Source organism: Oncorhynchus masou, unplaced genomic scaffold (assembly GCF_036934945.1).
Source record: "Oncorhynchus masou masou isolate Uvic2021 unplaced genomic scaffold, UVic_Omas_1.1 unplaced_scaffold_1742, whole genome shotgun sequence".
In the NCBI taxonomy this organism is placed as follows: Eukaryota; Metazoa; Chordata; class Actinopteri; order Salmoniformes; family Salmonidae; genus Oncorhynchus; species Oncorhynchus masou.
The window spans coordinates 13,189-36,231 of record NW_027007572.1 but is presented as its reverse complement, the minus strand read 5'-3'; the positions used below and the strand labels follow the sequence as shown (position 1 = coordinate 36,231).

At 44.5% G+C, this 23,043-nt stretch overlaps 1 protein-coding gene and 1 non-coding gene across 4 annotated transcripts; both read left to right on the top strand.

Annotated features, from left to right (window-relative positions):
• Positions 1 to 366: 366 nt before the first annotated feature.
• Positions 367 to 21,930, top strand: LOC135532139 (nucleosome assembly protein 1-like 1). 3 transcript variants are annotated; one of them, XM_064959766.1, is made up of 14 exons: positions 367 to 472; positions 5,300 to 5,338; positions 8,075 to 8,163; positions 9,620 to 9,722; positions 12,495 to 12,636; positions 13,354 to 13,446; positions 15,024 to 15,152; positions 15,669 to 15,740; positions 15,865 to 16,004; positions 16,579 to 16,744; positions 16,987 to 17,109; positions 17,224 to 17,256; positions 18,036 to 18,086; positions 20,186 to 21,930. In XM_064959766.1, exons 2-14 carry the CDS (start codon positions 5,322 to 5,324, stop codon positions 20,222 to 20,224), a joined length of 1,197 nt encoding a protein of 398 aa, XP_064815838.1. In that variant the 5' UTR covers positions 367 to 472; positions 5,300 to 5,321; the 3' UTR covers positions 20,225 to 21,930. The 3 variants fall into 3 exon arrangements, with proteins under 3 accessions (XP_064815838.1, XP_064815840.1, XP_064815839.1); XM_064959768.1 differs by having other exon boundaries at positions 368 to 472; positions 13,354 to 13,434; XM_064959767.1 differs by having other exon boundaries at positions 369 to 472; positions 5,297 to 5,338.
• LOC135532140 (small nucleolar RNA SNORA14) lies at positions 16,077 to 16,206 on the top strand. The gene has a single exon (XR_010454298.1). It is a non-coding gene; the product is annotated as a small nucleolar RNA SNORA14 (small nucleolar RNA).
• Positions 21,931 to 23,043: the final 1,113 nt, after the last annotated feature.

Below are 23,043 nucleotides of genomic sequence, written 5' to 3'. Positions count from 1 at the left end.
TTTTGAGGATCAATTCTATGACCAAAGGCTCTTTCTGATTCATATCAACTCATGGTACCAGCATTCAAGACAAGTCTAGGTGAATACATGTCATGGTTTGCTTTAATCCCCCAAGACAATCACAGTTCGATTTGGACCATACTTGTCTGGGACCCAGGGAATTTGCACGTTGCTATGGTCTGGTTGGCATGGTGACATAAGATATGATGCAAATATGCATCTTGCAGAAGAAATTGTTTTAGAGTGGAATGACCAGACATATCTGATGACGATGGTGACAGAACACTTCATCAAATATTATTGACCGGCCCCTCCCATAGACTTAACGTTACCCTGGTTTACGTGATGACGCAAGATGTATATGAGCGCAAGCGGCGGGATCGTTCTCTCTTTTTACCGCCATAAGAGCGGAGTCTTTTGCTTTGGGACCGCTTCACTGCGTAGATCCACCTAGTCAAGCCGCCAGCTAAAGGTAAGAGAATGACTTGAAATCACCTTAGCTTGGTCTTTAGCAATACAACAAAGTGGCGCATATATATATATATATATTGTACTCTTAGATGGGTAAGAATGTGGGGTTGTTCTTATCGTCTTGAACTAAATATTTGTGTGGATGTAGTCGGGAAGAATAGGACGTTAGCTTGTCAGCTAACTAAGTCGGATGGCTAGTAGCAGCCATTGAGAGACGAGAGGCTCCACCATGATGCGCTAGCGTTACATGCACGATGACGAAAATGGCTAATTTTCCGCCCTTTCGAGATGTTGTATTGGAAATACAAACGCCATAACGTTAGTGACAAATCATCAGAATTTGCATCATTCAGTTATTGGTTTTATCGGATGTCGTGTCTTTTTTAATTTAGACTTGACCTTATTTATTGACTAGCCTTATGGAGGGTAGTTAAGTGATGGGACGGAGATGTGGTGGGTACAAGTTTTTGTGTCTGATCACTGTTCGAGCTATATCGCTAACTAGCAGGCTACACACTAAAATGGGACGTATGTCTCCGTCTTTTCACCTGACTTTTGACATGTTTGTAGTTGGCTGGCTAATTTCGATAGCCACATAGCTAGCTAACGGTTCTCTTATTTTGGTCTGTAATATTATGAGGGTTCCAATATTTGCCCAGCAGGTCACGTTGCCAATCAAATATGGACTGTCACTTGAGTACTTGCCCAATAAAAGTGCGTATGCCAAACTAACATTAGCTAGGTAGCTGTAACTAGCTAACGTTAATTGACTTGCTGGCGAAGTAGTTAGCTAGCTGGAAACATGCACAACCAGTTAGCTAACGTTACCGCAAATGTATCCATTATAGTGCATGTGGTATTTATCTAGCTAGATTCCACGGAATTGTTTAATTTGTACGTTTCAGTGGTATGTTAGTTAAATGCATATGCTGCTTTACAGCTAGCTAGCTGGCCGGCTTTCTTTGTGGGTGAGAGCCATTTGCTCATAGCTTGCCTTGAGCATGCAACACGTGGTCGCTGGGTTTGAAAGGCTCGTTGAAGGGATGTATGTGTAACTACCATTGGGGGATATCAGTCACTGAAGATCTGCTATTTTCACTTTTAGTGAAATGCATTGAATTACACTGATACAATAACAATGTTTCAACACATCTAAAGCTGCCTTTGTTTCTCCCCAATGCTTAGCAATGCAACATAACTAGAAATGATTCGTTAGACATTCTAGCCACAGTTTAAGATACAATCTAGCTATAGGCAAAAGCTATTTTTGACTTCAACATCCTACCTGGCTGTGATTTGTATGGTTAACTTTTGTTAAGAAATGAGGATGAACCAACTATTGTCGCAACTTGTAGAATGGATATTGGTCCTGATGACTCCTGCTAAAGCGACATTACATTTTTTGTTTGCGAGAAAAAGGCCCGAATGGTACAAGTCAGAATTATTATTTATTTTTTAATTGAACCGTTTATTATCGTGCTGTGGATGATGGCTGTTCCGGTATTGCTGTTTGAACGTCTCAGATGTTTTGTCTTTTGTCATTTTGTGTTTGGAGGCAGTCATCTGCTACTCATTAACACATGGCATTTATATGACCCCATCAATTTGAGTACTAATGACCCCTTTGTGAAACTGGCATGTAGAGTTTAGGTAATCAATTGATTGAAAGGTATCCCTTTAACTGTTGGGAAACAAAACTCGCTGACAGTGTTGGAAGCTACTCTTAAAATAGTTGCCCATGCTATCAATTACTTAACATCTGAAGTTTACTTCAAAATGCTAAGTTACTAGTTGAACAAAAATATATATATATATATATATATATAAACACCTGTACAGTTTAGGTCCCATGTTTAATGAGCTGAAATAAAAATATCCCAGAAATTGTCCATACACACAAAGCTTATTTCACTCAAATACACTGATTTGTTTACATCCCTGTTAGTAAGCATTTCTCCTTTGCCTATATTTTTATCTATTTAGCTATGCTAGACAGTTAATAACACATTCTTATTTACAATGACTGCCTAGGAACAGTGGGTTAACTGTCTTGTTCAGGGGCAGAACCACCAGTTGTCTTTACCTTGTCAGCTCAGGGATTTGCTCTTGCAACCTTTCGGTTACTGGCCCAACGCTTTGGCCACCTGCTGCCCCAGGTAGCCTAGATAATCCATCCACCTGACAGGTGTCTTGTCAAGAAGCTGATTAAATGCTGGGGACAATAAAATGCCACTAAAATGTGCAGTTTTGTCACACAACACAATGCTATAGATTTCTGAAGTTGAGGGGGTGTGCAATTGGCATGCTGCAGGAATGTCCACCAGAGCTGTTGCCAGAATTGAATGTTAATTTCTCTACCTTAAGCCACCTCATGGTCATTTTTAAAGAATTTGGAAGTATGTCCACCCAGCCTCAAAATAGCAGACCATGTGTAACCAGGCCAGTCCAGGACCTCCACATCTGGCTTCTTCACCTTCAGGATTGGATGAGACCTGGACAGCTGATGAAAGGGAGTAATTCTGTCTGTAACAAATCCTTTTTGTGGGGGACAAACTCAATCTGATTGTCTGGGCTTGGCTCACCAGTGGGTGGGCATAAGCCCACACATGGCTGCACCCCTGCCCAATCATGTGAAATCCATAGATTAGGGCCTAATAATGTATTTCAATTGACTGATTTCCTTATGAACTGTAACAATCGTTAATTGTTTCGTTTTTGTTCAGTATACATGTAGTTCACTATTCCCCAACAGTATCTTGAGTTATGATTCTAGTCCCCTCTGACAGTGGTTCGTTCTTTACACGTCGATGTATCAACATGCCTAAAGCATTAAAGGGATGCCTCGTTGACTCTTTGATGCAGTTTGGATCGTCCTAAATCTATTTCATCAAAGGAAATCCACTTTATCAATGTCAGACTGAAATGCAGTCATTGTGTCTGTATTTGAGTGGTGCTGTTGCTTTTCTCAAGCTTTTTGTGGCTATTAAGAGCTCTCGCATTGGCTATTGGTGGGGACTGTTTGATCTGTTCGCTGGCCAGTCCTCGTCATTTGAATCTCATGGTGTTTTACAGGTCGATCCAAACGGTGTTGGTTCACATTTTCAAAAATATAATTATGGTAGTGCAGTGTGCCGTTTTGGAATTTCAATTACCAAAGTTTTGGCCTGGAATTATCCTTTTTTTTTGGTCCCTCTGCCCGGTAATCTCCCTTTCAGCTGCTTAACATTTGATTTTTGGACAGCTTTTCAGTTGGCCTATTTAAACTGCGCAGGTGAGTGGTGGGCAGCCTGTGCGCTTCTTAACCAATGGGCACAGGCTATTGGGAAGGTGAGGGAGAGAAGAGGAGCTGCTGAAAGATGGAGACAGTTGTGCATTTCAGACATTGCAGGCCAGGTCTACGTCAGCACTGTTAAACTGTTGCTAAGTTTCCCTGACACTTATTAATTTTGTAGCATTTTTCTCCAACCAAGCTAGTAAGCCTTCTATACTGATTTATTGCACAACAGCAAATTTGGCACGATAACATGTGATTTCCCCATACTTCACTCTAAGTACAGAGAAGGTTATCTAGTAAACATTGGAGGGGACATTTTTCTCTCAAGTATCTTTCAATTGAGAGACTTTGCCTTCACATTGGCTTTGATTGAGCTGCATGCAAATCTCTGCTGGAGACAGAGCTTGCCCAATAGAATATTGTTTGAATTTGTTTTCACTCATTCCATGGATCCAGAAATTGTCTACCTGGCAGCTATTAAGATGTGGTATAATTTTGTAATTCATCGAGTTCACATTTTGGGGATACCAGCCACTTCCTATTTAACTCACCACTTTTTTTCAAGTTGAATACCACCGTCAACCTAATACCACAGTGGTAAGGAGAACCCTCCAGCAAATCATCACCTAATGCCCCGGGGGGGGGTCTGGAGCCTGGAGCCTAATTCAATGCCTGATGTGACTAATGGCTTTTAATTGTCAACCTTCATGTGATGGCCTCTATAACAGCCTGTATGGTCAAAGTGCAAGTCTGAGTGTCCAGCTGTGTACCTCTTCAATTGTGTTAAGGGTCACTGGTCCTGTTGGACTACTAGCTGCGGCCTCTGCTCTCTCCTCCATGCCAGGAAGTTTATGGGGCGGGGGGGGGGGGGGTACACACGTCAAAACAGGGCCTTGCTTTGGTGCTGTTATCGGATGGCAGCCCCAGTGTCGCCGGCATCCAAAGCCCCAACCCATGGCACACTGCGGAGCAGATTATCTCTGCCCATACCAAATGAGATGGGCAAGAGGTTAAGATATGTAGGACGATTTAACTAAGGCTTATGTTACTTAATGCCTCAGCACAGCTAACGGGGCTGTCAGTGAGCTGGGCGCTTGGGAGTTCTTTCATGCACATTTCACTAACCAACATGACAGGGAGCCAAAAGCAGCCCTTTTTTGTTTTCATCTGGGAGTGGGAGGAGAAACTGGGGTAGGATTACGGTTGGTGGCCATTTTGCTCTAAGCAAGCAGAGTGCTTGGAATCAGATGTTCAGCCCTCCTGTGGGTGCTCTAGTTTACAAGCTCCTAATGTCAGTTTGCCACACACTGGGACAGATGTCCTCAACTGTATTGAATTTAAGGGTATGATATTTGCCTGTTGTAAACCTTCCATCAAACAAGACGATGTAATGCTAGTCTTGTAAATAAGTCATTAGGGCCTATTTCAATAAATAATCTATTCCAAGAAGCCCTTTGTTTATTGAACATATTTATTTCCTGCTGTGAATTAACAATTGTGTCAAAAGTAGCATGTATCATACATTGTCTAACTCTCTTCCCTTCCCTCCAGCAGCATCACTCGAGACTTGGCTAAGATGGCAGACATGGACAAGTAAGTGCATCCTCTCCGTTTGATTGGCTGTGCAGCCTGAGTTCTGTGCAGCAAGGAAAGACACTTATTGCACAAGTGTCCTATACCAAAACAATCCCACCTCTGCATCGTTACCTAGGGCCTTATCAATTCAGATTGATTTCTTTACATATCTTGGTGTTAGCCTTTAAGTCCAATGTTCGTCTAGCCGAAAGGCTGATTAGCTGTGTTTGTTTGTGTCACACACACAATGGTAGTTCGCAAAACAAGTACCCACTGGATTGGTGGCAATAATAATATAGTTCTGCCAGGTCAGCATATGCTACTTTGTGATTAGCATGTAATTTAGAATATTCTTGGGGAAGCCTTTCCCTGTATACTAGAGTACTTTTAATAATCATCATTGCTAATAGCTACAAAGTGGTAGATGCGTGAACCGCACATACTGAGAAGGGAAATTCTCATTGCCTTTAAGAAAGTTCAGATGCGTTCTGTTCATGTCTTATGATAAACTTCTGCAAATTAATTTTCAATTAATTTAGTTGATTCCCAACCCATTTAAATAAATGTTTGGATTTTGGTGATTTCCCATTATGTCTGCAGCCAAGCAGTCTGATTTGTTCACCCAAGACATCCATGTACCAAAAACTATTTGGATAATGGCACATGAGTGTTGGGTGAAATCATGACATGAGTCCAATGCACATACAGTTTAGGAATGTCATTATCAATTTGGCTTCTAGTAGCGTCAAATATTAGACACTGGTGGGTGTAAATATCAAGCGTCTGAGTAGTGTTTACATTTTAGAGCACAGTTAATATTAATAACATGGGGGGTCCTGATCCTAGATCAGCACTCTTACTCTGAGATCCTTGGTCCATCGTCCGCAGAGCTGAGTCAGTCCTCTTCCCCTGGTATCTGATGCAGAGGAGGATGGCCAGCTGTCGATCTGACTGCGGAGACGTTTCCTCGCTGGGCTGTGGCTCGATGTGGCTGTTTACTCAGCCTGGGCTGCTTGGGATGCCATGGCTGGGCTTGGGTTACGCCGGCTCCCTCCAGCCACTCAAAACACCTCCCTGGGTTTGAGTAATGGGCCTTGACTTTGGTCCAGCCACAGGGAACAGGCAGACAGTCAACTGTTTATCCCTTCATCTGCCTTATTATATACAGTCCTGACTGACTGCAGGAGTCTCTGGGTGAAGTTTCCCCTATGTACAGGTCTAGCATCAACTTCCCCTCACCCAATCTTAACCTTAGCTTCTTTCGGATTGTCCCACCACGACAACATCCGGTGAAATTGCAGAGCGCCAAATTCATATTAAATTACTATAAATATTTAACTTTCATAAAATCACAAGTGCAATACGTCAAAATAAAGCTTAACTTGTTGTTAATCCAGCCACCATGTCGGATTTTTACAAAAAGGCTTTACGGCGAAAGTAAACCATTCGATTATCCGAGGACAGCGCCCCGCATACCAACACATGAAAAACATTTCAGGCAGGTGCGACAAGTCAGAAATAACGATATAATTCATGCCTTACCTTTGAAGATCTTCTGTTGGCACTCCAAAATGCCCCAGAAACATCACAAATGGTCCTTTTTGTTTGATAATGTCCTTCATTGTATCCCCAAAATGTGCATTTGATTCAGAAGTACACAGGTTCCAGCTCGCCCAACATGACTACACATGATCTAATAAATTACCTGTAATCTTGGTCCAAACATTTCAAACAACTTTCCTAATCCAACCTTTGATATCCAAAAACGTAAATAATTGATCACATTTAAGACTGAATATAGTGTGTTCAATAGCGGATAAAAACAATGTGGGGTGAGCTCCAGTTCACGGTTGTCACACGAGTCCACTTGGCTTGACACTCACAATGAACAGCCCTACTTCATTTCTCAGAAGAAAAACATCAACCAATTTCTATAGACTGTTGACATCTAGTGGAAGCCATAGAAACTGCAACCAGTTCCTCATAAATATAGTTTCCTATAGAAAACCAATTGAAAACACTGACCCAAATTTTTCCCTGGTGGTTTGTCCTTTGGGTTTCGCCTGCCAAATAAGTTCTGTTATCGACACAGACATAAATTAAGAGTTTTCTAAAACTTACAATTGGTAGATTAAGATAATTTTATGTCCTAGCTTCTGGGCCTGAGAACATGCAGTTTACTTTGGGCATGCTTTTCACCCGGACGTGAAAATACTGCCCCCTATCACAATGAAGTTAACCACTAGTGGGGGGAGAAATGCAAAACTGACCCAAGATCAGTGTCTAGGGGTAGCATCACCCTATTTTACCCCATGACTAACTGCAGGGCGGATGCTAGCATTGTAGCCTGACGCCACATGTTTGACATTATGTTGATCAGGGGCTTATTCGGATAGAAATGTAATTCTTTTTGCACTGGTTCGGAACCTGGTTCATGGATCGGTATGAACGGTGTTTAAATCCAGTGTTAGATTAAACTTCAGTGAGGCAGGGGAGCAGTATACCCTTTGTGCTGTGTCCCTGTTCACTCTCTGGGAACATTGCCTCCTCGTCTGTCAGAGGTACTGTGTGGAGGCCTCTATGTATTGTCTGACACACCCCTCCTTTTGTATCGAAGTAATTATTAGAGTTGAGTTTCCCTATTCTACACAATCGATATAATCACATACCATCTAAACAGTACATTGCTTTTTAAAAGTCCATTCCTGAATAAGCTCCAGGTGTCTGTTTTGACATATTTCTTTCTGTGTGCAGTAAGGACCAGGCTGAGCTGGACCCGGCAGATTTGGAGGACGTGGAGGATGTGGAAGAGGAGGAGACTGGAGAGGACGTCAACAGCAAAGGTAAGGCTCAGCACTACCCGCCGAGGAAGCGACTGGGATTGTTAAACGTTAATGTCTGTGCCCACTGTGGATTTGACTTCAAAATCTGAATCAGTTTGACATGAGTGTCATGAGCCTCTGCTTGCTGGTCAGTCATTAATGTTAGGTTGACAGTTGAATTAAAATCCTCTGTGCCCACATTGTCTAGGTTTGAAATCTGAATGTTTTTACCTGTCCACAAATTAAGAATCATGCTTTGTTTATAGAGGTTTAACTGGCAGTCCTTTGTAGACTGAATTAGATGTCTCTCTGCCCCAGGTATTTATAGCCCAGCAATGCTTATCGTCTCCCACCACAGTGATTGATCTCACACACACTTGACAGAGGCTTTCATGCGGCCAGAGCCTAACAAATATCCTAACTATCGGTCGATTTTTGTAATGACTTTCGTCATCAGTAGAAACGTCCCTTGTCTAGAACAGATTCAGAACATTTTGCCTTCCCACTCATCCCTGTTCCCGCTCCGCCGCAGCACTTTGAGTTGTCACTCAGCTGAGGAGTTGGCCATTTCGTCCTTAACGGCACCCTATTCCCTCTATAGTGCACTACATTTGACTATAGACCCTGCTCAACAGTAAAGCACTTTAGGGAAATGGGGGGGTATTTTTGGGACAGTCACCGCAGGGCCCTCAAATCCAAGGCGTAAGGAGTTGAAGCGTGGTGTAGGTAAATCAAGGCAGGGGGAGTATACCTGCTGACTGTAAATTATGCAGCGGCCCTCTGCCTTGTCCCATGGGCAAAGCGTTTGTTCTCTGCTTTGGAAATGTCTCTAACAGCTTTAGGAATAAGTTTACTCCTGTTCGGTGGAAGGGAATACTTTGATTATAATGCTCCCTCTATGGGTTCGAGTCGAACCCTAGTCTTCAAGCAGAGGCTCGGACACTCGGACCAACTGACTGTTGATCACTAAGCACATTTTTATCCGTGTCTTTCTCAGAAATGTCATTATTTTGGAACTGGTTCGGGGTTGGTAGAAACAGTATACCCTTTGAGGTCTCCCTGGTTGCTCTCTAGGATCATTGCATCCTAGTTTGTCAGATGTTCTGTGGAGGAAACACAGAGCTCTGTGTCAATAGTGTGAAGTGACTTCCTTTCCTTGTGTCCTTTAATTCGTCTGCACCAATCTGAAGAGGCTTGACGGGTGGCAGCGTTTTGGCAGTAGCATTCTTCCACCTGTTCAATACTGTCAGATCAACCTGTTGACCAACAACCCAGCCCTCTATTTGATTTAGATTTATATATTGTAATTTTGTCTGTCCTGAGTTGACCTGAAAATACTTTGAGTTGCCCCCCCCTAGAATTTCTTATGCAGAACTCCCTTTCTTCTTCCGTCAATGTATCTGTTCGTATGTGTCTGATGCTGTGAATGGTTGTCTGTGTCTGATGGTAGTGCCTGGCTTTGTCCGTCTCCCCTCAGCTCGTCAGCTCACCGTGCAGATGATGCAGAACCCACAGATTCTGGCCGCGTTGCAGGAGAGGCTGGACGGCCTGGTGGGCTCGCCGTCAGGATACATGGAGAGGTGAGAACCCCAAACCAGGAGACACAGGCTTCAGCCATACAGATTCTGGATGGAGACTGTCCTTTTTCAATGGGTGTTCTCAGTTGGATGGACAACAGATTGTCCATCAGAAAACCCCACTCTGTTTTGGGTCCAGTATGTACTCGTCCGAAAAAGTTGATTTGAGGTGACGGACAGTGGCTGAATGCATCTACGATTTCTTCGGTGTTCCTGTGACTGGCCATAGCCTGACTCTGTCCCACTCTGCAGCTCTGGGGGACTAGCCTAGTTATGCAGCCCTGCTTTAGATGTTCAGGCTCCAACTGAAGTTCTTCTCACTGAGGTAGTGGTCTTGTTATTTATATATAATACTTTCAGAACTTCCATTCTTGGCATGCATGCTTTCTCCCTGTACCTGTGTATGTATATTATGGAGGGATAACAAGGCCAGTGCTATGTCTTCGGTGTCTTCGGTCTCCTCAATTCGCTGGTACATCCCTCTGGCATGTCTGTGGAAAATGAGTACTGGTAGTTTAGTCTGAATCTAACCTACACCCAAAACCTATTTTTGAAGGTGCTGGAGGGAAAACTGAACGTTTCTGCACACTCCGTTGCCCTGATTTAAGGTCGACTGACCAACACTTCAGCGACTATTTATAGTATAGGTTGACAAAATGATGCATTAAAGGTTCATCCTTGGGGTAATCACTTATCTGTGCGTGATTGGGTATGTGAGGTAATGCTTTTCATTCAGGGATTTCCTCAAGGAAGGTTGCCTAGTTACAGTATTCAAAGAAGGCCACTGCTACAGTGATGAGAAGCTGCTGCATTCCCCTTTAAAGCAATGTCCCATAACTGTAGTCCTCTAGGTCTGCTCTGTGCTGGGTTGTCCTTTACTATGCAAATGATTTGGCCATGGTGAGTTGGAGTTGACTCCTTGGCCAATGACTTCACGAAAGAGCTATGGCACACAGACATGATGCCTAGGCACTAGGCTCTCTGGACCCAGTTGTGCACCTCTTGATTTGGTGTTGCAGTGAAATGTGTTTTTAAAAGTGGTCTCTGCATCAGTCTCAAAAACCAGCATCCTAAAATGTGAACCGATGCCCTATGTATCATTCTCGGAGTAGCGTTGCTGATCTAGGATCAGTTCTCCCTGTCCATGTATTCTTATTCCTTATCTAAAAGGCCAAACTGATCCTAAATCAGCACTCTTACTCAGACGCTTGATACCTACCCCTGATCTGACCCAATGCAAATGGTATTATGGCTCCCTCCTTCCACCATTCCACTCGCTTCATATGATGAAACAAATCTGTAGGTTGTCCAATCAAAAATACACTTTTTGACCAATGGGTAACATGTTAATTGTGGTCGTAACCTTGTCTATCATAACCCGTTCAAATTATTTTAGTTTTTAGGGTGGCCAGAGTTAAGGTGACTAAATCAATGGAAGCCCAAGGGTAAAATCAGCTGTGTAAGAATTAAGGCTACATGAGTCCCTAACAGGCTCACCCTCCCATTGAACTGCCATCTTCTCAAATCCACAGGACATAAAACAATGGAGGTAAGATCGATGTTGAGACATGACATGTAGTATTTCAGTAGACTCTTATTTGAAGTTCCTCTTTTTAGAAGGGAAAAACATGATCTACATCACTGAAGTGTCAACAGAGCTCTTAGTACAAAACATTAAGAATACATGCACTTTCCATGACAGCCTGACAAGGTGACACTTGTTGAATCCAATGGAGACAGGGTATGTGTGCCATTCAGAGGCTAAATGGGCAAGGCAAAAGATTTAAGTGCGTTTTAACGGGGTATGGTAGTTGCCAGGTGCACCGGTTTGTCAAGAACTGCAACGCTTCTGGGTTTTTCCACACCATTTGTGTATCGGTGATGGTCCACTACCTGAAAGACATCCAACCAACTTGGCATCAATATGGGTCAGCATCCCTGTGGAACGCTTTCCACACCTGACTTTCTGAACATAATGATATGTTATAGAAAGACCCCACACAAGGATTCAGAACATGAAGAATATTTTGTCTTGGTACAATGTATTTTATAACATAAGGGACATCTTATCACCACCAAAGCATGTTTTCACCCACTCAGGAAAGAGTGGGTGGACACCCTAAAATCTGTGTAGAAACATGCCGTTTTTAAACGGCTCTTGGCATAGGATTCTTGGCCCAATGTCGTACTAAAGCATTGCAGCGCAGGATATTCTGCCATCTTGATTAATGGAAGTGGCTGTGGTTTTTCTGGCCTCAACAGATTAATTGTGCCCTCCTCACAATTGGAGTGTGTGGCTGTGATGAGTGCGCACTTCTGCATTTTTTTTGTTTAGTTATTGTGGATCTGGTCCTTTAATGTTTTTTCCTGTCAGTGGATGCCAGTACTTCAGATCTCCTAGCGTCCCCTCAGTGGGGTGCTGTGCCAGAGGGGCTTGGCTGGTTGTGTAACGCCAGGGCTGAGGTGACCAGGCCATTACGTAAAATGTTGTTAGTTTTTCCAATGTCAGTGGAAGTAGTCCTCTACTTCCTGGTCTTATGGTTGAATTCCTAGCGGAGGGCACTAGGTCCTGCAGTCATTCTTCCCGGCACTGTGTTGCTCTGCATAAAAGCATCCGTATGCATAGGTCTGCATGCGTAAGTGTTTGTCATTCGCTGATGTTTATGTCAGAGCTTGAGGCTCCAGTATCTTGTTATATACACCACCATCTGTGGACAGTCAAGATGTACTCTTTCACCGTGTGGGATTGTGACGTTTTTCTCTCCCCGTGTCCAGCTTACCAAAGGTAGTGAAGAGACGGGTCAACGCCCTAAAGAACCTACAAGTGAAATGCGCCCACATTGAGGCCAAGTTCTACGAAGAGGTCCATGAACTGGAGAGAAAGTACGCCGCTCTCTACCAACCCCTCTTCGACAAGGTAGGAACACCCCTGTTATGTTCCTTGTATCAATATGATCTCCCATTCATTGTACCTTATAACTATGCTGCATTTGACTGGGCACTTTGTGCATGGGTTGTTTTCATTGGTGCACACCTTAGTAAAACGAGCCACTTCTTTTCGGCCAAATCCAGGTAGGTCCCTCCATGTTTCGTCCCAAAACGTTATTTGCTGTGACCGGACTCCGTGGGCGGGGTTTCCAAAGAACATAATTTCCAATTCACACATGCATATTAATTCACTTGTGAAATAGTACAAATGTAAAAACCCACCAAATTGTTCTTATTAATGAATACACCCCAGTATTCTCAATCTAGTGTTGATCAGTCACTCCTCTGCCCATGTGTAGTTCCTGCTGCTGCCTATCCAATGCTGACAGACTAGCTTTTACCCCGTCCCCTCTTTGGAGCGGACTGGGATTTAGCAGAATCCTCTAACTAAAGAGCTGCAGCCAAGGGATGCAGATGGAGCTGAGAAAATGGGGTGGGGTCAAGCTGGGATGCTCACACATGCAGACGGCGTGACCAAACTGCTGTCTTGCGTAAATAATGCGCTGGCTTGGCACCTCAGCCCCTAGTCCATTATCTTGTTTTAAACACATGACTGTTCTAGGCTTTTTGTTAAATGTTTTGCTCTGGCCTCCTGGCTGTTGGCTTTACAGGGACTGACTGTTTTCCTCCCCCTCTCTCCCTCCAGCGAAGTGACATAGTTAAAGCAGCCTATGAGCCCACAGAGGAGGAGTGTGAGTGGAAGGCTGATGAGGAGGAAGAGTTGACAGTAAGTAAGCAGGTACAGGTGACTCCATGCCTGCATGTCTTATCTAACCTGGGGACTTCTACTGTGGTGCTAACCTGGGGACCTCTACTGTCTGGTGCCTCAGCAGGTCTTATCAATCTAACCTGGGGACCTATACTGTCTGGTGCCTCAGCGGGTCTTATTAAGCTAACCTGGGGACCTCTACTGTCTGGTGCCTCAGCAGGTCTTATCAATCTAACCTGGGGACCTATACTGTCTGGTGCCTCAGCGGGTCTTATTAAGCTAACCTGGGGACCTCTACTGTCTGGTGCCTCAGCAGGTCTTATTAATCTAACCGGGGGACCTCTACTGTCTGGTGCCTCAGCAGGTCTTATCAATCTAACCTGGGGACCTCTACTGTCTGGTGCCTCAGCAGGTCTTATTAATCTAACCTGGGGACCTCTACTGTCTGGTGCCTCAGCAGGTCTTATCTAACCTGGGGACTTCTACCTATCTGGTGCCTCAGCGGGTCTTATTAATCTAACCTGGGGACGTCTACTGTCTGGTGCCTCAGCGGGTCTTATCTAACCTGGGGACTTCTACCTATCTGGTGCCTCAGCGGGTCTTATTAATCTAACCTGGGGACGTCTACTGTCTGGTGCCTCAGCGGGTCTTATCTAACCTGGGGACTTCTACCTATCTGGTGCCTCAGCGGGTCTTATTAATCTAACCTGGGGACCTCTACTGTCTGGTGCCTCAGCGGGTCTTATCTAACCTGGGGACTTCTACCTATCTGGTGCCTCAGCGGGTCTTATTAATCTAACCTGGGGACCTCTACTGTCTGGTGCCTCAGCGGGTCTTATCTAACCTGGGGACTTCTACCTATCTGGTGCCTCAGCAGGTCTTATTAATCTAACCTGGGGACCTCTACTGTCTGGTGCCTCAGCAGGTCTTATCTAACCTGGGGACTTCTACCTATCTGGTGCCTCAGCAGGTCTTATCAATCTAACCTGGGGACCTCTACTGTCTGGTGCCTCAGCAGGTCTTATTAATCTAACCTGGGGACCTCTACTGTCTGGTGCCTCAGCAGGTCTTATTAATCTAACCTGGGGACCTCTACTGTCTGGTACCTCAGCAGGTCTTATTAATCTAACCGGGGGACCTCTACTGTCTGGTGCCTCAGCAGGTCTTATCAATCTAACCTGGGGACCTCTACTGTCTGGTGCCTCAGCAGGTCTTATTAATCTAACCTGGGGACGTCTACTGTCTGGTACCTCAGCGGGTCTTATTAATCTAACCGGGGGACCTCTACTGTCTGGTGCCTCAGCAGGTCTTATCAATCTAACCTGGGGACGTCTACTGTCTGGTGCCTCAGCAGGTCTTATTAATCTAACCGGGGGACCTCTACCTGTCTGGTCATGATAACAGGACCAGGAGGGTGTACCCATGATTGACTTATTGGGTTCTGACTGTTTTGGTTCCAGTAATGGTGGATGTGCTAGATGTGCATTATATATAGACTATTTAGAGGTTTTAACCAGGGACTCATGTATCTTTTCTTTTTATAGGCATCTGTGAAATGGTGCATTAAATCCCTTTGTGTTGATCTTCCTCCTGCCTGTTTCTTCCAGGAGGAGATGAAGGAGAAGGCCAAGGTGGAAGAGGAGAAGAAGGATGAGGAGAAGGAGGACCCCAAAGGCGTTCCCGAGTTCTGGCTAACGGTTTTCAAGAACGTCGACCTGCTTAGCGACATGCTGCAGGTAGGCGGGCAGAGTGTTGGAGGGAGTGGAGGACTGTCAGCAGGAAAAGAGACTAGAGAGCAGTAGAGGAAAGTAGGTCAGCAGACAGCTGCTGCTCCTAAAGATGAGGCTTCATCACCACCTACAGGCTTGATGAGGCAATTTCACCCCTAAAAATAGATGGTGTATACATACAGCACATATACATTGTAGTCCTGGACAAGCCCTGAATGAGTTGAAGCAGGTGACTTTGTCCCCTGGGCTACAGCAAGAAGATGCTGTTTTGGGGGGGGGCTGAAGTTGGGAAACACTGATTTTAATTACCACTCTTATCAGAGCGACTTAGTCTATTTGAGGTAGGTGAGACCACATCACAGGTATTGGAAGTTAAACGTTCCTCAATGAAACAGCTGTTGGCTAAGTCGGTGCTCGTAAGAAAAGAGAAGTTGGTGTTGGTGCTAGAAAGAGCAGTACAACGGTAAGGTGTTTCTGTCTAGATACCATACCGATGTTCAAGCTGCTGTTCATGTTTTACAGGAACATGATGAACCCATCCTCAAGCACTTACAAGATATCAAAGTCAAATTCTCGGACCCTGGCCAGCCCATGGTAGGTCTGTGCACCGCACTGCTCTGCTGATGCAATTCTCTACCGTTCTATCAATCTATTGAAAGCCAATGAATCTTGGGTGTTCCCAATATTAAACTCTTTCTTGCTCTTTTTCTCTCTCCAGAGCTTTTCTTTAGAATTCAACTTTGAGCCCAATGAGTTCTTCACAAACACTTTGTTGACAAAAACCTACAAGATGAGGTCTGAGCCTGATGAGAACGACCCCTTCTCCTTCGACGGGCCTGAGATCATGGGCTGCACAGGGTAAGACGCTCCGTCAAACTGCTCCTTGTTGTCCCATAGAGATCCTATTCAATTAGGATTCTTAATCCTATGGCGCATCCTTAGTAAACCCCCTAGTTGCTCATCGTAGCCTCTGGGACAAGGAAGGATGCTAGATCAAACTAGAGATCCAAAGCTGAGAGTCTTGTCCGTGTCTCTTGGTTATTTCAGCTCTGGGACAGTCATTGCAGGCACTAACGTTGTTTGTTTCATGAGGGGTGTAAGGGTCATGTCAGATGGAGTTTATTAAAAATTCTCTCCTTTTAAATTAAAATAAGTTACTCAGGTTTATACACTTCTGTTGTCTGCTTGTTTGGTCAGTTACAACAGACTACCTTCTATTTTAACACCAAGACATGGGTGAGGAATGACCCGTTTGTCAAAAGAAGTGGTCCTTTCTAACAATGCAGCATGTTGACGGGGTTCTATTAAAACCTTTGGCTTATCTTAACCTTTAGGGCTCAAAGCAACATCTACACTCTAGTCATTGGTTGGCGTGTTTAGTCCTGCGTCTGGTCACCTGGTAACCCTGGTGTCCACCGCTCTCGCCCCGCAGTTGTACGATCGACTGGACGAAGGGCAAGAACATCACCCTGAAGACTATCAAGAAGAAGCAGAAGCACAAGGGGCGTGGCACAGTCAGGACGGTCACCAAGACAGTCCCCAACGACTCTTTCTTCAACTTCTTCACCCCGCCTGATGTCCCTGAAAGTGGAGATCTGGTAAGTAATGCTTCCTGTAGTTTAGTGCAGTGCTTGAAGTGGAGGTGAGGTCAGATATTATTTTTTGCCTTAACTCAGTATTTCTCTTTATACAATATCATTTTGCTGGAACTCAAGCAGAACATTGTGGCTGTGTTCCAACTCAACCACTGGTGCAGTGTGGTCTTTCGATTAAAGTTGGTGTGGCCGAATGGTGAGTCTCATAGCTCTGACTGGCGTGCCGGTGACTCTTGCCCCTCTAGGACGAGGACTCTGAGGCTGTCCTCGCCGCTGACTTTGAGATCGGCCACTTCATCCGCGAGCGTATCGTCCCCAGGGCTGTGCTGTACTTCACGGGGGAGGCCATCGAGGATGACGATGATGATGTGAGTACCCACCACAGCCTGTGTGTAATGGCCTCATCCCTGTCCTAGACCTCTGAACCAAGCCACTGGCCTTCACATGTGTTCCCCTAACACTGGTGTCCCCTCTTGTTGCAGTACGATGAGGAGGGAGAGGAGGCTGATGACGAGGTAAGGCCTTAGATAGCTAGGTCTCTTCACCTGGTCCTCACTAACCCACTCCTGTTATGGACCTTAGCCATGGTCCTCACTAACCCACTCCTGTTATGGACCTTAGCCATGGTCCTCACTTACCCACTCCTGTTATGGACCTTAGCCATGGTCCTCACTAACCCACTCCTGTTATGGACCTTAGCCATGGTCCTCACTAACCCACTCCTGTTATGGACCTTAGCCATGGTCCTCACTAACCCACTCCTGTTATGGACCTTAGCCATGGTCCTCACTAACCCACTCCTGTTATGGACCTTAGCCATGGTCCTCACTAACCCACTCCTGTTATGGACCTTAGCCATGGTCCTCACTAACCCACTCCTGTTATGGACCTTAGCCATGGTCCTCGCTAACCCACTCCTGTTATGGACCTTAGCCATGGTCCTCGCTAACCCACTCCTGTTATGGACCTTAGCCATGGTCCTCACTAACCCACTCCTGTTATGGACCTTAGCCATGGTCCTCGCGAACCCACTCCTGTTATGGACCTTAGCCATGGTCCTCGCGAACCCACTCCTGTTATGGACCTTAGCCATGGTCCTCGCGAACCCACTCCTGTTATGGACCTTAGCCATGGTCCTCGCGAACCCACTCCTGTTATGGACCTTAGCCATGGTCCTCGCTAACCCACTCCTTTTATGGACCTTAGCCATGGTCCTCGCTAACCCACTCCTGTTATGGACCTTAGCTAGTTTGTCTGTCTCAGTGTTTAACAGTTTCCTCTTGTGTTCTCCTAGGAGGGTGAGGAGGAGGGAGAGGAGGAGAATGACCCTGACTATGACCCTAAGGTGGGTGGGAGAGCTTACTGTTGATGTTGTCTTGACCTAATGTGAGACCAATGGTCAGAAGTATCAGATTTCAACATACAGAACAGAATGTGTACCGCTACTCCAAATGCATCATGAACACCAGCCGCCATGATGGATTTTTCTGTCTATATACTACTGCATCCCACGTCGCCTCAGAACACACAGCCTTCGGAACCGTTTCCCTGTCCCCTTGCCTCTAGTGTAAGGGTGGGATTTCCAGACACACATTAAGCCTTGTCCTGGACTATAAAGCAGTCTACATTTGTGTTTTGGTACACCAAAGTACATTTTATTTCCAGTGGCACGCTGCATTGGCCTTGCAGCACTGCTGCAGTGCTTTCTGTGTGGTGGATACGTTGGATTTATGGAATTTATGTTAGATGGCCTGACAGAACTGGTAGCAGAAGGTGAATGTTGAACTTTTGTTGCACATCAAAATGATGCTGCATAACATTTTGCTCAATGACTCTATCGAGGTGTTAGTCCTGGAAACTTCTAGAATGAGAGTGATAGTAAAGAGTGGTATTTCTAAATGGTCTCAAAATATCACTTCAAGAACCTAATCAAATACCCTTTTGTGAGCATCTGGTCATGGGGAATGTTTTGTCCACATTTTCTTTTCAATGGAATGCCTTGAAAGCATGTTTCTACTTGCTGTCTACATCCTTACTAAACTGAGACTGCATGGAAATTGGAATCGGATATTAAATCTATTCAGGTTTTGACTTTTAGTGTCATAGCTCTGCATGCCAAAGCTTCATTTGATTTTGTTTGGGTGAATGGGAACAGTACTCCTTCTCTTTGCTGTATAAAGCCTCTTGAATTCTGTATTCTGCCTATTTTTTGCCTTTAATTCATTAATGTTCATCTCCAATCACTTGGCACCTTTTGTCAGCTATACTCTTTAAATTTTTCCTCACTAGGTTTAAGTGATGTCTGTAGAAAATAACCCTCTCCTGGTAGGTACAGCTTGTGAATTGTCAGCTTACCGCACCCCGCCTCCTTCCTGCACCTTTTCATTTTGACACCATTCCTCAATCTCCTTGCACCCCCCCCTTCCACCTGCACTTACAACTAACATAGTGTTTTTTTTCTTTTTCCCTTTAACTGTAGTGGGTGATGCGTTTGAGTTCTCTTCTGTATGTTGAAGCTAGTTAAACTTTCCTCCAATTTGACCCTATTTGTCTTTGTACAAAATATTTTGTGAAACACTATTTACATTTGTTTGGAGAAGAATAGATCGTTTGCCACACCTGTTTTGTGGATTTTTATGTTTTTGAGTCTTAAGCCATCGCTCTGTTCATTCTCTCATTCTTCACTTTTGTACTCCAGAGACTGTAGTCTACATCTGGAAGGATGCTTGTTAATTGTCTTTCTCCCATTGGACATGCCTGAATTGTTTGCGTGGGGTGAATCCAAACTTCCACTTCAGTTGTATTTTCACTTGGTCTCCCACTGACATCGATGCACGACTAAGTGAAAGTTTGACTACAGTTGAAGTTCAGCTTCACCCCTCTGTCCTGGAGAGCTGTTGACCCCTGTAGGTCTGTTTATGGCCCTCTCCCTGCATTGCTGCCAATAGACTTGATTAGTTTTCCCTCCCCTGTGAAAGAAAGGCGTCTGTAGGACATCAGTGGTGCAACCCCCCCCTCCCATCACTGTTATGAGCACTATGGGTTAGTGCATTTACACTATGGAGGTTCTATGCAGCAGTAGTGAAGGCTCTCAAAGTAGTTATTATACATTTTAAAATGTCATATTTAAATTTTGAATATACACTCCCATCTCCATTGGTGTCTTGGACCTTGAATTTGGGTGGTATGGGTAGTAATTTACCCCCCCCCCCCCAACGCACATTGCCTTTTATTTCCAGTGGCATACTTTAAGAACATACTAGTATGGATTGTTATTGGGTCGCTGTTCAGGAATCTCTAGCCTAAGTGCCAGGATGGCATTGCCCTATACCCTGTCAATGTTTGTCTCAAATGGACATAGAAAAATGTCTGAAGCATAAACCTGGTGTGTGTATGTTCAGTTCTCAGTTCAGCTCTAACGTCCTCTCTTTTGGTCTCTTGCAGAAGGACGCAAATCCCCCAGCCGAGTGCAAGCAGCAGTGAAGGCTGTGGCTTTGAGGATCAACTGCACTGTAACAGCTTCTCAAATAAAACACTTACTTACGCCTTATAATGTTTTGTATTTTTCTTGGTAGAAATAAAAAATAAAGGGTTTCAAGATTTTTGTTACAAAAACCTCCTAATATAATGTGAGCAGTGGCTCGATATGCATAGTATTTTACTAGACCCCCACCCCCCCCTGTACAAATAGTTAGAATGCCACAAACTCCCTGAAAGCATGATCTTGTTTCTCTCACTGCTAAACTAGTTTGGGTTCTTGTGAAGTTTTTGTTGTATTGCTCTTGGACAACAGCTGTGGTTAGTCTGCATTGAGGCAGGTGATGAGAAAGCTAACCTATTCCTTTTCCCTCGCTACCAAAGTTACCGGTCAGTTCAGGCTGTGAGTTGGAATTCTTTGTCGTTGTATTAGTGGGCCTCGAGCACGGTCAGAGCAAAACACTGCATTTAGTCATGGCTAATGAAAAACTTTGAATCACTGTGCATATTTGGCCACTCAAGCATGCCATTTAGAGCAGGGAAAGTGGTTATTGGCCACTTGTGGGCTGAATCAGTTGTCAATCTAAACATTCCAGTTTGCAGACTGACAGGCATTGGACGTTTGAATGCTCTCTTGGGATGAATATTACCTCGACTACATGGTCTGATTTGTTAAAGAAACAGAACCATGTGTTAGCTGCTAAATTTAATGAGCCGAGTCTGCAACTTATTGGTTTCTATTAAATACTTAGTGCTCTTTCTGAATTTTAATTTGCGTTAGGGAGTGTTTTTCCTCCAACAGGCAGCTTGGTCTTGTCCAGTCACTCCTTAACATTCCAGATGATTTGACGAGGGACAGTTCCAAGGTTTCGCCAGCAGGGGCCACCCCATGCCCAATCTGCTTTAGGCTCTTGTTAGGCCTACAGTTTACTTGTCTTTTTCTATAGCACTTTGTACTACTTAGTCATGTATCAGTGGTGTCCTCTGGTTGGCTGTCGGTCCAGTAGCCCTTGTGCAAATCGAAGTGAGCAGTACTTTGGAAGTGGCCGTGTCATACATTGCCCTGACGATGCCCTATGGGCTTTCTCCTGCGCCATGAAACGTTTCCCTGTAATACATGATTCTCCCAAGTGCATTACTCTTTAATTTGGGAATCCCACTTGACTTGTGTACTCTGATAGCAATAGGTTCGCAACGGGTTCCCTTCCGAGGAAGAAAACGACCAAATTCAGGCTTGTGTTGGCGTGTGGTTGTGGCTTTTGAGCCTTGTAACTCTTGAGGTTAAGCTCGTGCCTGTCTGGTCCCTGAGCATACGGCTAATTTATCACTGTGAAGGAAAGGTGGCAATGAGTTCTGGTAGAAGTCCTGTCTGTTGACCGCCCTCTGTAGCCAACCCCACCCAGCAGGTCACACTGAAGCATGTAAGAGCAATACTTAGTCAGGGAATAGAAATAAAAGGAAGTAGCTTAAGCCCACCCACCCTTTTCCTTTAGTGGAAACAGTCATGTCGGTGTATGTTGGGTGGTGGTGCCCTCGCTGCTGCCGCTAGTGGAGCTCTAGGGAGTAGGAGATTACGTCTGGACTGTTCTAGGGACGACTGGATTCTGTCTGTGACTCCTTGAGCAGCTGTTGTCAAAGCTAAATGCTATGCTACAAATACTAAATGTACTCAATAACTGTATGTATATTCATGAATAAATTGGTTAAACGTGTTTTGCGTTTGTTCCTTGTCTCTGCAGTGTCAACATGAGCTGCTTGATATTTAAACACTGAGCTCTATAACATTTGTGCAGCTCATTGAGGTGACCAGTTCATTTGTCATATGTACAGACTACAGTAGTTCTCTATTAAAAGTCGACCGTTGGTACACACTGGAAACTGTGAAGAACCCAGCAGCGTTGCAGTCAAACTAGTGCACCTACTACCATAGCCTGCTGAAAGGCTTCACACAATGTCTCAAGGCTTAAATCTTTTTACCCGTGTCCTCTCCTTAATCTACACTGATTTAAGTGACATCAATAAGGGATCATAGCTTTTATCTGGTCAGCCTATCATGGAAAGAGCAGGTGTTAATGTTTCATATACTCTGTATATTGAACAAAAATATGAAAGCAACAATTTTACTGAGTTCATAGGAAATCAGTAAATTGAAATAGTCATTAGGCCCTAATCTATGGATCTCACATGACTGGGGCGATGCAGCCGGGGGGGGATTGGACCACCCACTGGTGAGACAATCCGAATGCATTTTCCCCCACAAAGGGGATTTATTAAATTAGACATAAATACTCCTCAGCACCCCTTTCCCTCAGACGATCCCGCAGGTGAAGAAGCCGGATGTGCAGGTCCTGGGCTGATGTGGTTACACAACGTCTGTGAGGCCAGTTGGACGTACTGCCAAATTCTGTAAACCGACGGAGGCGGCTTATGGTAGAGAAATGGACATTCAGTCCTCTGGCAACAGCTCTGTTGGACATTCATGCAGTCAGCATGACAATTGCACGCTCCCTCAACTTGAGGCATCTGTGGCTGTGTGACAGAACTGCACATTTGGGGGCCTTTTATTGCCCCAGCACAAGGTGCTGATCATGCCGTTTAATCAGCTTCTTGATATGCTACCATTTTTATTTTCTTGGCAAAGGAGAAATGTTCATTAGCAGGGATGTAAACAAATTTGTTCACAACATTTGAGAGAAATCAGCTTTTTGTGAGTATGGAACATTTCTGGGTTATTTTATTTCAGCTCATGAAACATGGGACCAACACTAGATTGTGTTTATATTTTTGTTCAGCACATATACATATACATACACAGTATCTACGGT

Bases quoted from the DNA above. Each gene is read 5' to 3' on its own strand.
- LOC135532139 (XM_064959766.1), top strand. The intron at 13,447-15,023 runs GTACAGGTGACT...TGTTTCTTCCAG, and splicing joins AGTTGACAGTAAGTAAGCAG to GAGGAGATGAAGGAGAAGGC. The intron at 15,153-15,668 runs GTAGGCGGGCAG...CATGTTTTACAG, and splicing joins TGCTTAGCGACATGCTGCAG to GAACATGATGAACCCATCCT.